Source organism: Nothobranchius furzeri, chromosome 4 (genome assembly GCF_043380555.1).
Source record: "Nothobranchius furzeri strain GRZ-AD chromosome 4, NfurGRZ-RIMD1, whole genome shotgun sequence".
NCBI classification, from domain to species: domain Eukaryota; kingdom Metazoa; phylum Chordata; class Actinopteri; order Cyprinodontiformes; family Nothobranchiidae; genus Nothobranchius; species Nothobranchius furzeri.
In genome coordinates, this window is record NC_091744.1 from 54,633,396 (window position 1) to 54,646,969 (window position 13,574).

The window sequence follows — 13,574 nt, forward strand, 5'->3', positions numbered from 1 at the left end:
GGTAACTCTATATATTATTATTGAAGAAAAAAGTGATCACAAGCACGAATAAATAACTTTAACCAGAAAATCCAACTCCTGATAATCCAAAACAATCTACCTATATAGGGAGCCTAATAAAAAATACTGTGAGGGAATGCTTTTGTTTATTACACGCAGTCCATTATAATCAGCCCTAAGCCAATCAGAATGTTCATAGTTGGGTGTAGATGCTCATAGTCCGCTCTTCCTCCCACACAGCATAACCTCACATGTCAATCAGCCGGTTTAATTGTAAATTGTGCAACATCAGCTGAAGCACTGCCCATGTGTGTATTGGCAATGGGACAGCCAATACAGGAAAGCATCTACAACAGCTGGACCGGGATAGATTCATGAAAAGATACGAGTATCAGAGACTGAGTTCATAGGTTCACAGGCCTGAGGAGAATGATGGACCGAGGCGAGGAGTGGAACATCTCTTTTGCAGGCTGTGGATTTAGGAGCATCTACTACGTTGGAGCTTTGAGCTGTATCCTGGAGAGGGTCCCACAGCTGGTTCATGGTGCATCTAAAATTGGCGGAGCTTCTTCTGGGTGTCTCGTAGCAGCAGCTCTGGCTGTAGGGATTCCCATCGGTGAGTTACTAAATCACCCCATTTTCTTCTTAATCTGTGAACAAGTCCTATACTTTACTTTCTCTGCTCCTTTCCTAATGTAAATAAATATGTTTGTTCTGCTTCTTACTGGGACTTAGTTGTCTATTCATAAAGGTCAGGGCTATGTCATCTAGGCACAGGTGCTTTGATCGACACTTGGAGTAGACGTCAAACACTGCAGGGTCACTGACACGCTAAATTCATGTAACAGAGAGGGAGCAAACTCCATAGTTCACATCATATTTAAAAACAGCACAAGAGAAAAACATCAGCTAACACTGGCAGCTTGTGAAATAACGTTAAAATAAACAGGTGTTTGACTGATCGGGGTATGACAACAAATTAGGGTGATGAAAGGAACTTCAACCAGGAATGTTCACAGCACCAAGAATTATTCCTGAAAAGCAAAGATATTACCTCCCTGTTGTTTCCCAATCAGAAAAGCTGTGTTTAAATATTTTAATCATGGCGAAGGAGGCCAGAAGTCACATCCTAGGAGTTTTCCACCCAACCTTCAGTCTACTGAGAGCAGTACAGCTCATTCTGCGGGAGATGCTCCCAGAAGATGCTCACCTCCGAGCTACTGGAAAGCTCTGCGTGTCCCTCACCAGACTGTCTGATGGAGAGAATGTCCTGGTGTCGGAGTTCACCACCAGAGAGGAACTCATTCAGGTAAGAACTGTTGGTTTGATCAGGACCTGTGGCTCAGATCTATAAAATTCTAATAGTTTATCAGCTTCATGTATTTTTTGCAGGTTCTGATGTGCAGCAGCTTTTTCCCTGTCTACTGTGGCTTCGTCCCTCCTTCATACCGAGGAGTTGTGAGTACAGAGCTGGGAAAAGCATTTTGCCTTTCTACAGATTTCTTTTGTTTTGACTTTGCTAATCTGAAACTTTTAAATGCATGGGCTGCATGGTGGCGCAGTGGTTAGCACTGTTGCCTTGCAGCACGAAGGTTGCAGGTTCGAAACTCGGCTGCGGCCTTTCTGCGTGGAGTTGCGTGTTCTCCCCATGCATGTGTGGGTTTCCTCCGGGTACTCCGGTTTCCCCCACAGATCACAACATGCCCTATAGGTTATAAATTGTAAGTCGCTTTGGATAAAAGTGTCTGCCAAATAAATAAACATAAACATAAATGACAAAAGCCAAACCATAAGAAATCAGCAGGGGCAAACATGTTTCATGTTACTACATGAAATCTAAATGCTAAAAATGACTGCTGTATTTTTAAAATAAGAAAACAAAATCAGAATGTCCTTTAAAACTAAAATCTACGTGTGGTGTACCCTTTTGTATAACACAGAAGGAAGCACCATAAAAGATATGAGGTAATAAATCAGGAATGGGAGAAAAAAGCTCCCAGATTCTCAGTTGTTGAATCTTCATCTTCATAATCTCCATTCTTTGTCTCCCGTCTCTCTTTAGCTCTACATGGACGGAGCCCTGAGCAACAACATGCCCCTGTTTGAGCTCAGAAACACCATCACCATGGCCCCATTCTCAGGTGAGAGCGACATCTGTCCCAAGGAAGGGACTTTCAACTTCTTCGAGGCCAACTACGGTAACGTTAGCATACAGGTCAACACTGGAAATGTCCACCGAGTGTGTACATCCTTCCTGCCTCCTAAACCGGAGGTGAGACCTTGTCCAGACTTTTGTTGGTACTGTTTAAAGAATATATTTAAGTGAGATTTTCTTTTGGGTGGGAGAGCAGAAGCTGGCTGAGATCTGCCACAATGGTTACATGGATGCTCTTCGTTTCTTGAAAGAAAGAGGTGCGCACACCCACCTCCACGTTCCTCAGCACTAAAGCTCGCCATTGGTCTGCCGATGACTCCATTTGACTCTACTTCTATTAGATCTGCTTGGTGTGGACAGGGATCCCCACAGTGCTCTACTGGGAGACAAACCTCCTTGTGAATCTGTGGAAAAATGGAGGAAAAGGAGGAAGATGCTGAATAGTGGAAGAAGTTCTCAATGGGAGGAACATCAGTGGGTTGACCACAGAGTCATAGAAAGCCTCCCAGTGGGTATTAAGAAGGGTAAGATGTAACCAACGTACTGTGCTTTCATCGGGGATGTTATGGTTGGGGATTTTAATGATATATATGATTGTGGAATGATTATATGATATAAAGCTTGAATGAGTTTAAAAAATAACATCCTGGTTCACTCAGGGTGAATACGTACAGTCACCCAAATCTATGAAGTCAGCCTGAAGGGTCTAAAATGTTTTTAAAATTGACAGACCCAAGGCTAATTAACTTCTCGTTAGCGATCGTGACTTACTGCTGCTGTTGTGAGTTCCTCTTTGATGTAAATTTACACAACTCAAGTTGCCCATAGATCCACAGTATCACGTGGACACCAGGGGCAGTTCCACTGGACTGGCAGACCGGGGTGGTGGTCCGCCTGTTTAAAAAGGGGGCCGCAGGATGTGCTCCAACTGCAGGGGGATCACACTCCTGAGCCTCCCTGGTAAAGTCTATTCAGGGGTTCTGGAGTGGAGGATCCATCGGATTGTCGAACCTCAGATTCAGGAGGAGCATTGTGGTTTTCTTTCAGGCCGTTTAACACTGGACCAGCTCTATACCCTTAGGGGGGCCTGGAGGGAGCGTGGGAGTTCGACCAATCTACATGTGTTTTGTGGATTTGAAGAATGCGTTCGACCGTGTCGCTCGGGGTCCCTGTGGGGGTTTACTCCGATCTACATTCCTACCCTCATCCATGGTCACGAGCTTTGGGTAGTGACCGAAAGAACGAATACAAGCAGTTAGAAGCAGCCAAAATGAGTTATTTGTACAGGGCATCTGATCTCTTCCCTAGAGATAGGGCGAGAAGCTCAGTCACCCAGAAGAGGCTCGGAGCAGACCCAATGCTCCTCCACATCGAGAGCACCAGTTATTCAGATGTCACCGTTTTTGCCAAAATCTGGAAGGGCCAAGCTGTCAATCAGTCAGGTGTCCAAAAACCAAGAAGTTCATTTCTCTTTGGGTGTGTGTCTGTGTTAGTGCTCTGCGAGGTGTGCAGACAGAGCTATGATGCTGGCGGCTGGGGTTTTTCACTCACCAACATCCTTCCTGTGAAGTTGCAGACCCTTCTCTTCCTTCCCGTAAACATCAGCCTCCGTCTCTTTAAAAGGTGAGGCAGAGCAGAGCTGTCAAAGTGAAGGGATTATAATTCTAATTTAATGGTTTTGATATTTTGACCTTTTCAGGCTGAGGCATGAACTACAACTCTTAATGGTTACAGCAGGTCCATGAAACCACACATGCAGCATCAAGGATTACAGCAGCAGGTTTGTCTGAGAGCTATTTCAATGCTTCACACTATTGCGACACAGTTTTCTGATGAAATGTTCTTCTGCTTTTATCTTTTCTTTTTTCTAATGTGCCATGGCACCATAACCACATCCCAGTGAGCTGCCAGAAGGAAACATAAACCTTTGATCCCATCAATCAACAAAATAATAAAATCAATCTCGCTCTGGATGATGTGCACCTTTGCTCACTCGTTGTCCCTGCATGTGGAAAAGTGCCATTAGACACCGCCTATAAAAACTGCCTCTATCTTTAAATATGATTATAAATGTATTTCTAGTTACATCAGACTGTAGCCTCATATTTGTAAAATCAATAGACAGTTTTGGTTTGCTAGTGTTCGGTGTAGATGTTTATCCAACGATTAGAAGAAAATTATTTTATATAGCGCCTCTCAAGATAAAAATCATGAGGTGCTTCACATAAACACAAATAAAAAATAAACAAAAATGATTAGGAAATTATTTCAAAATATATACATGAAAATTTTTTAAAATGTGATTTTAAAAAAGTGAGGAAAGAGAAAATGAATAAGAAAGAGGAAATCAGTGGATCCCAGGAAGGGCAGAATAGGTGAAAAAAAATGAGATGGTGACGAAGGTCACACCAAAGCCAGCTTGAACGGCTGAGTCTTCAGCTGCTTCTTAAAGGAGACCACTGAGTCCACTGATCTCAGGCTCAGGGCGAGAGAGTTCCAGAGTCTGGGGGCCACAGCAGCAAATGATCTGTCACCTTTGGTCTTTAGCCTGGTGCTGCACAACCAGTAGGCTTTGATCACTGGACCTCAGGGACCTGCTGGGGGTGTAGGGACTGAGATGATCACCAATGTAAGATGGTGACACGCCAAATTGGTCCTTGTGGTAACTCTGGGAGAGTTTAGCCAGTGGTGATGTATTGCATTGCTCCTTTATTGATTTTATTTAAAAAATGTAATATATATATATATATATATATATATATATATATATATATATATATATATATATAGTATGTATCCAAAACATTTAACTTAAATTTTACAAACACAAACATTTCTCAAAATTACATTTCAGTTATTTAAAATGTATTTTTTTTATTTTAATTCACCTGTTGCTGTGTTCACAAAAAACTATGGACATAATATTTTTTAAATGGTGAGCAGCAGAAACAAATGTATAGTTTATTCTGATGATTTCTTTAATCATTAACTGTATTATTTTTATTTTGTTTTACAATTATGCCTTGAATAAATAAGATCAATTTATGGTTTGAGTGAACATTAATATGATTTAATAACACTGGCTGTTGCTGGGGGGGGGGGGGGGGGGGGGGGTCATGGCCACCCCTTGGAGGTGCCATTGCTGGCAGCCTGTGAAGATGGAGGAGAAACGGGGTGATGTGGGTGTACTTTGCTTCCATTAAACTCGTTCATTGGTAAGGACAGATTTTGCTAACATGTTGAGCATACTGAATGGTTGGTTGGCCACAGATCAGAAGGTGAGTGCCCCTTGGGCCACATCTTTAAGTATCCTTGGGCATGAAAGTTGCTCCCTGGGCGCTGAACAAGTGCAGGAATGAGTCAAATCTAGAGAAATAATCTCCCAAGGGGATCAATAAAGTATAAATAATAATTATGCTGTAGAAAGTGGAAAATGGCACCCCCCCAAGGTGCTTCACAACACATTCACACTGGTGGGGATGAGCTATGATGTCGCTACAGCTGCCCTGGGGTACACTGACAGAGGTGAGGCCTGTCATACACTGGCTCCATCGGTCCCTCTGGCCACCATCAGTTTCCTAACCAGGTTGTGAATTTATGAACGAGATGCATTTGGTGAAAACAGAAATTTGGAGTTTTGATCATCAGGCCCTTTTCTGATAAATTGTTACAATCTGCCCTGATGTTCATTGTGAAATCAATTAACTTTGCCTTATGGGACATTAAAGGTGCATGAAGAATTACATTTTGTGGTCAAATGTGGGTACTGCAGTCCATGTATCAAACAGAATGCTCTGAGCAGCCGTTGCCAGTTACGGATCTGCACCAGAAGAAGATTCTAGAGGAGTGAAGACAAGTCAAACACAGTAAGCTGATACGTAAACCAACATTTTTCACTGTAACATCCCGTTGTTGGTAATTGAAAAAAGTAGCTCAAGACTTTTTTGGAGCTGAATAATTGTTTCTAATTCCTCAATAACATTGTTAGCTCAACGTTAGCCTCTAGCCTACTGGATGGATTTTACATTCTATCTTCCAACAAGCCCAGAAGGTTCTGCAGCTCTGAACACATGATAACATATTGTCAACAAACTGTTCCCATTTCAAGGCCTAAGCTTCCCATGAGTAAAGGTAATATATTAAGCTTAAAGGGACTTTACAGAGTTTTGAATTTTTATGCTCGCGATTGCCCCCTCAGGCCAAAAGTGTAACGGCAGCTTCAATAGTAGACTCGTGCACGAGGCGCGCATGCTGTACGTGCACACTCCTTAACGAAAATAACAGCTGAGACAGTCCCATGTGTGTGTGTGACCCAGAAGACAGGAGAACCCGCAGCTAATTAATTAAATAATTTGGTTCTGTACCTTTCTCTTCAGCACAGCCGACAAAGGTTTAAGACGGGTCAGTCCTCCTGCATGCTCAGATCATTCCCTTCCCTTGCTTGAAAAATTGTTCCAAAATGAAAGTTGAACCCAAATCTTTTTAATCTGTGAATTCAATGGCGTTCGGCGAGTCTCAAAAAAAAAATTGGGCATCTTACTGTAAAAAAATATACCATTAATGTAAAAAAGAAACTCTAAATGAACTATGTTCACACCCAGATTCAAACCCAGGTTTTCTGCATGGGAGTCAGACATCTTACTGGGTGAGCTACACTCTAGTAACATTCACAGTATCTGTAACATTTATATCCTTGATGACAGCTGAAACAACGTCAAACCAAAGAACAGTTCGGAGTGAAAATGGCTATTTTGTTGCTAATTTGCAGGAAATATCTAGAAGAAAGTTCTACAGAAAGTAGCTAAGGGTCCTCAGAAATGTAGCTAGGTTCATCACTAGGCGTTAGGAACAGTGACAAAGTCGCCGAGTTGGCACTGCCTCCCTCTCTGCTGCTAAGCTACGGATAGCAAATGCTACGGGCTATGCCTGAGCATGAACGCGCATGAAGCAGCCTGCTCGACCCGAGCATCTCTCTTTTTCTGTGATTTTACAGAAAAACAGGCAATCACAGTAAAAATGCCAGGGCTCATTCTACAGGACCAGGGCATTGCAGGAGAATGTATGAAGACATTTATTATTTCTATACATGTTTTGGCTGTCAAACTTCCATAATGCCCCTTTAAAAGCAAGAATATTTAACCCTACAGGATGTTAGTTAAACCAAAAAACGTCAAGGCTTCTTCTGGGTACAAGGAATAACTTCTGGGTCCCTCCATTTACTGGCTGACTTTGTCCATAATGCTGCTGCTCTTTCCAGTGTTGAATTACAAATTACAAACCCTGCAGGCTCACGATTGGCTCTGGAACCAGGAACTATGTAGGCAGGACAGAACATAACCAGAGAGGGAGCATCCCTCTTCTGATTTTTAAAAGGAGAAAAACTAGTCAGCTGAGGAGATCGTTTTCAACGTAACCTTCCTTCAAACTTGCCTGGAACAGGAGATGCTTTGTGATTATTTCACTGTAGAATTCTTACTTATTGCCCCTAAAACTAAGGATTAGGCCAGGGGTGCCCACTCTTTTCTACCCAGTGAAACCATTGCCTAATTCTGGGATCATCAGATTGATCCTTCTAAAAGTAGCCATCTACCTCATACATCAGACCTGTTAATCTAATCTGATATTTTACTCTCAAGTCTCTGTAGCATTACTGATATCAGTAAAAGTGCTATTTTTGTTACCCATCTTCTGTCAATATCCTTGTTGTGATTTTAAAAATTAAACCCTTTGTCTAAAAATTGAACTTAAATACTAAAATTGACATTTAACATCACATTTCTATTGTCTTGTCCAACACAATATTTAATAAAAAGCATTATTTGGACAATTAACAGACATTTCAAAAATTCCATAAGAAAGATATTTTTATAAACTAAAACAACTGTAACATCTGTAAAACAATAAATGTGACACAGGATAAAAGAAGTGTTTAGAGTTGTGTAACATTAAAGTCTTCTCATAGGTTCTCCCTCGTAGCTGCAGACTCATTATCTCATAGCACCATGATGAACGTAGCCCTCGCTCCACAGTGAGGACCACAAGGATGAGAGCTTATAGAATAACTCCTGCTCTTACAGCAGATTCAAGCGTTGATGCTTACTGCAGCTCAGTGCAGTAAACAACAGTTAAAACCTGGTGGTTAAGTACACAACAACCACTGTCCCTGATTTCGCATGTTAAAAAGACTGCTGTGTAGACAAGCGCACATGTTCAGAAGAGCATAAAATAAAGAATAAAATGTGCAGAAAAGAGTCTGCTAAGCTTCTACTTGTGTTTGTTTTTCACTCAGACGCCATTAATAAGAGCAAATATCTAAAACCTAACTAAGCGAGGTCTGAGGACTGACTTCCTGGATTATGTCCTCACACGCTGCCATCTTTTGGTCTATCACTAATGTTTGGAATCTGATCAGCAAACGACTGGGTCATCCACTGTCCGTCTGGGAGCTGGCCCTCTGATTGGGATGTACTCGCCTCCTTCGCTTCTTCTGAGGATGGAAACAAAAAAGCATAGACGATTTTTAATAACACAGTAAAAAACGTGCTGCTCGGGTCCAGCGATGAGTTGTTCTGGTGCACCGATAAGGTTAGACCAGCGCGTTAGCCTCCACAATCTACTTTAGTAACATTAATGAGGTTTGTCTACATGAAGCTACACTTACAACAAACCATTAAGTAAAACCTCGTACAGCTAAAGTTGTGGAGGAAACAAAACGTATGCCGATATTTCGACAGGTTTGTTGAACTGGTTTAAAATCTAAGCTCAGAGTTTTCTGTGGCAGCTTTTTGTGCAGACTCCTGCAGAGCCGAGCGATTTCACGCTTAAATTAAAACTTCACCAGTGAAGTCAGTTTCAGGATCTTTGCAGCACAACATCCTTGTTCCTATCGTAGCAGCGACCTCAGATAAATCAAGAGGAGGATAATCTAGTCCAGCCAACAATAATCTAAACACAGATGTATGACGACGTTTCTCTATCAGCAGGTTAGAAAAGTTCCTCAAATGAAGAAACCTTCACATGTGCCTAGAAGTGACCATGAGGTAACTTGAGTAAGCATTTCCATGAACACTGAGCTGGTGTAGATCACCTGACGTGTGAGCGTTGAGCTGATGGTTGGTTACCTGCGTTTCCAGCAGATGAGAACGTACAATGACCATTAATGTGACTTCCAGCTTGGCCTTCGTCAGGACCGTTCTCCACGTAGGCTCCTCCATAAGCGTCTTCATAACCAGGATCATACTGCTCCTCCTTTATGGCTAACCTCTTAGCATCCTCTGTGGATGTGAAACAGGGAGAATGACAGATGAGGTCTAGCTATACACCTCATCGACCCTGACGTAGATGTGGGTTACTGCTCACCCTTAGCTAGCTTAAGGTCAAAGCTGTAGTCCACTTCCTGGATCTCAGCACTTCTCTTTTCTCCCTTCAGCTGATCTCTGAGCTCCCTCAACTTGATGTAGAAGTGAACTTTATCCTGAGCACGAGGAAACTGGGCACAACGAGCGCTGGATGAAGGCATCAAATACAGCGCCTGAATACAAAAAAGTTTTGTTATTTCACTTTTCACAGGTTTCCACACACATCTCGCTTAAAATAGGTTGAATATGACCAAAAAGCAGATATTTAAAGTGGGAAACTGTACTATCAGGGTGCCATTAAGAAGCTGGTGTCTGTGAAACATGTGGGACTGAAGGTCTTACCACATCACAGTCAGGGATCTTGTGCGGCTGCAAACCAAATTCAAGTTTTTGTGGTTTTTTTCCAAACAGCTCTCTGCAGAACATTTCATAGATACCTAAAAGTGGAGAAAAGCTCCATGTCATTAACTCAGACTAACAACCTTGTTCCATCGGTTGCTCCAATAATAGAAAATATCTTACATTTTCCATTGAACACAGCAATTAGTGGTTTGTATTTCATCAACTTCTCCACAAGAATCTTGCCTCCTTCGCGTAACTCTTTACTAGAAACGAAAAAACGAACATTCACAAAACATGTGACAGTCGGTAAGGCTCCTGTTCTTCGGTCTGCAGGACTCGCCCACCTTGAGAGGTCTTTGCTTCCAGGTGTCGCCCTTGCTACCATGTTTGTGAAGCCCATTTTGTACTTGACGGGCAGTGTTGTGTCGTGCATGTGGTTGAGCTGCTCCTCTGTGAATCCAGACAGATACAGGCATTTCCCTGGAATCAAACCATTCCTAGGTTATTCAAACTGGTAAAAGCTTACAGTAAGAGAATCCTGCTCCGCCTTCATTTATAGATGAGACAAACTGAGACGGACATCAATCCTTCCTGCCGTAGTTCAACCAAAGCAGAAACAAATACAGCTCTGATGAGTGCCTTCATTTGCCAGAGATTCAAACACCTGGTGCAGTTCGTGTTAGCCCATCGTTTCCCTTTGAAACATTTAAAAACGTGAACTCAGAACTTACAAAAGTGATTTCCAGGACCAGGAAACCAGCGACCAATGAAAGCTGCCATCAGCCCCGGATTAATTCCAATCTGAAAATGCACGCACACACACACACACGCACTGTAATATCATGCAAGCAATATGCCAGGATTTCTGCTAGCCCACCCCCTGTCTCGTAGAGCCCCATGTCATTTGAATGAGTCCCACTCAGCATTAGCTAATAGCGTTAGCACAGATCAACAGATCAAAGACTGAGCACGAGCGCTTCCAGAAGTACCTAGACCAGGGGTCTTCAGTTCCAGGCCTGGAGGTCTGGTATCCAGCACGTTTTTAGTTTCAACACACCTGATTTCAAACAGCAGCTGATTAACAGGCTTCTGCAGAGCCTGATGAGCTGCTGCCCAGGTGATCCAACCACTGAATCAAGTGTGTTGGAGCAGAGAAACAACTAAAATGATCTGGATACCAGCCCTCCAGGACCAGATTTGAATACCCCTGACCTAGACTGTTAGTGAAAATCCTTATGGACAAGTCATTAAAAAATATATATACATATATACACATATCTATCTGTATGTCTAAATAGATATAAAACTATATACACACACACAACATTACTAACTGTAAAACGATGCGCTTTAGCGCTGTTGGCTGGCTAGAGGTGTGTGCTCATAAACAAGACATTGCTTCCTGTCATAACCACAGAAGTAGGAAGAGGGGCTTGAGGTGTAATTTGTTTTTTCCACCCCTAGATGGTGCCCTCCGAGATAAAACATCTGGATGTCTGCCTTAAGCAAACACAATCATATCCACTCCTAGAGTGTTCTAGTGGTTAATTGTTCAGAAGCACAATGCTTCTGAACAATTGTCTGACTGTGTCATCTTACAATGACATAGTCGAGGTTGTAGTCCAGCAGGTCTGGTAAAGTCTTTGTCATGACTTCCTCCTCTGTCATTCCTTTGAAGCGGTCCACTTTCCTTTTGACCTTCTTGAAGCTCTCATCAATCTTCTCCTGTTTGCCATCACCCTGAGCTTCAGCAGCTTTTTTGGGCTTTGGGCCCGGTTTGGCTTTAGGGGCATTTGGGTCCTTGGGTGGTTTTGGTGCCTTGGGAGCTTTTGGTGGTTTGGGTTCCTTGGGAGCTCTTGGTGGTTTGGGTTCCTTAGGTTGTGCTGCTCTACCTCTCTTTTTGGCTGGAGCTATAAAAAAAAGAAAAAAAGTAAATTATAGAAAACCTTCTGGAGCTCATTTGTAAAATGTTACCATCCCTTCAAACTTAAACTATTCACTTAAGACTTTCATAAATCAAAATACGTTAATACTCTGCTAGATTTAAGTTCAGACTAAACTGCTCCATTGTGATTAAACTTTACAACCCAGGTGTCACTATGCAGAACTACAGTGGTAATTAAGGCCCAACTCTGAATCAACACCTGATGTTTTAACCAAAAAGCATCACAGTACGTTTAGTCAAGTTGGTGGGTTCCAGCTGATCCATGGTGGGTTCTGGGTTAGCCGTGTGAGCCATGTCTGTCTCTCCAGTCTGATTCTCTGGGTAGTGAAATTGGTGTTTGGGGTTGAGGTTTGCGTATTGAGTCTGAAGAGCTTGAAACTGCTGGGCAGACCGAACCCTGTGGCAGAACCATAATCATAATAAAATGCTGAGTTGATCACTAACATCATTGTCATCATCATGTGTGGTTTGTTATTACTACGAGAATGACGGTGGAAACATAAATAAAAAAAAAAAACAAATAGATGCAAATGCTTAATGTAATTTTGAGGTTCGCTCTAAAACACCAGCCACGTGATGAGGAGGAAGACTCACCACTGATGAAGATACTCCGGGGAGACAACAGGCAGTGATCCATTCAGCTTTTCTTCCATCTTTTGGGTGCTTTGCATCATCAAATAAAAACATGCATGAAGAAACATAACTGGTTGTTTTATGTGTGACTTTGATCTTAGATTTTGAGATGAATGTATATGTTGGCGTTTATATAACCAAACTAAAGATAAGTTCAAACCAAAGACAAACACAAAACAGGCCATAATAGTAAACAGTTACATGTTGATGACGCATAGTAGACAAATGACTTTCTATAGATACATTTTATTAGACTGTCATGAATGAATTACATTCACCCTCTGAGTTTATCACGTTCCTCATTCATGATAAAGCTAATCCAGTTGCGATCAGCTATGAAACTACAAAAAGTCACGTTTAAACACGAGTTTGTGACTAAATATTTCTTCATGGATGAATAGCAGCGAATAAGCTACTCGGAGTAGCGCCACAAACACAGCTAATGTTAGCCAGCAACTAGCTTAGCATGGCTGAATGGTTTCCTTTCATTACGACTGCCCCCCATTAAATAATTCTACACAATTTATCACAGTTCATGAACGCTAACATACCTGTTAAGTGCGAGGCTTAAATTAATTTCTTCTCTGTTGATATGTGTTGTTTTCCCATCTACTCCACACTTCTATTCACAAGACTTATGACGATACAGAGGCAAACAAAGACATGACAACCGAGCCGGTCAACTTTGACACCGGAAGATCACAAAACATTGGGGGGGGGGGGGGGGGGGGTCTTCGACATCGTGATCTTTTCAAAAATGTCAACTCTGCTGTTCTTAATTAAAAATTAGGAATATTTATTTTCTGTTAACAAATCTGTTATTCTGTTTGTAACTAACAACAGAACTAAATATTACATTACTGAGCAAAGCGACTGCACCCCTACAGATGATAATGGTATGAGCCGTTAGGTTTTTAAACCACAGATGTCATATATAGCTAGATCTGTTAAGTTTAGCATCTTGCAGAACAGGATAACTGCTGGCCCAACTGTTCGGGACAGAGGAACAAACAACACACACTGCGGTCTGGTTGCAGTTCAGTAGAGGCACACGTGACACAAGCGTCACGCACTGTGCTTCCTTTTATTGCCACATAATTGGTTATCATGACACATACACAGGTGAGAGAGCACATATAAT

The 13,574-nt window shown here is 42.0% G+C and overlaps 2 protein-coding genes across 3 annotated transcripts; one reads left to right on the forward strand and one right to left on the reverse strand.

Annotated features, from left to right (window-relative positions):
• Positions 1-240: 240 nt before the first annotated feature.
• Positions 241-5,200, forward strand: LOC107388367 (patatin-like phospholipase domain-containing protein 2). The gene is made up of 9 exons (XM_015963854.3): positions 241-616; positions 1,077-1,309; positions 1,393-1,458; positions 2,063-2,272; positions 2,352-2,412; positions 2,497-2,679; positions 3,649-3,778; positions 3,855-3,935; positions 4,056-5,200. Exons 1-8 carry the CDS (start codon positions 430-432, stop codon positions 3,898-3,900), a joined length of 1,116 nt encoding a protein of 371 aa, XP_015819340.1. The 5' UTR covers positions 241-429; the 3' UTR covers positions 3,901-3,935; positions 4,056-5,200.
• A 1,415-nt stretch (positions 5,201-6,615) lies between these two features.
• On the reverse strand, positions 6,616-13,138 carry LOC107388368 (G/T mismatch-specific thymine DNA glycosylase). Of its 2 annotated transcripts, XM_015963855.2 has the most exons (11): positions 12,985-13,138; positions 12,395-12,463; positions 12,031-12,197; positions 11,455-11,765; positions 10,587-10,656; positions 10,200-10,335; positions 10,036-10,118; positions 9,856-9,950; positions 9,515-9,686; positions 9,277-9,429; positions 6,616-8,642 (listed from the first exon to the last, which is right to left on the reverse strand). In XM_015963855.2, the coding sequence occupies exons 2-11, from the start codon at positions 12,451-12,453 to the stop codon at positions 8,518-8,520; spliced, it is 1,371 nt and encodes a 456-aa protein (XP_015819341.1). In that variant the 5' UTR covers positions 12,454-12,463; positions 12,985-13,138; the 3' UTR covers positions 6,616-8,517. The 2 variants fall into 2 exon arrangements, with proteins under 2 accessions (XP_015819341.1, XP_054588781.1); XM_054732806.2 differs by lacking the exon at positions 12,395-12,463 and having other exon boundaries at positions 12,985-13,135.
• Positions 13,139-13,574: the final 436 nt, after the last annotated feature.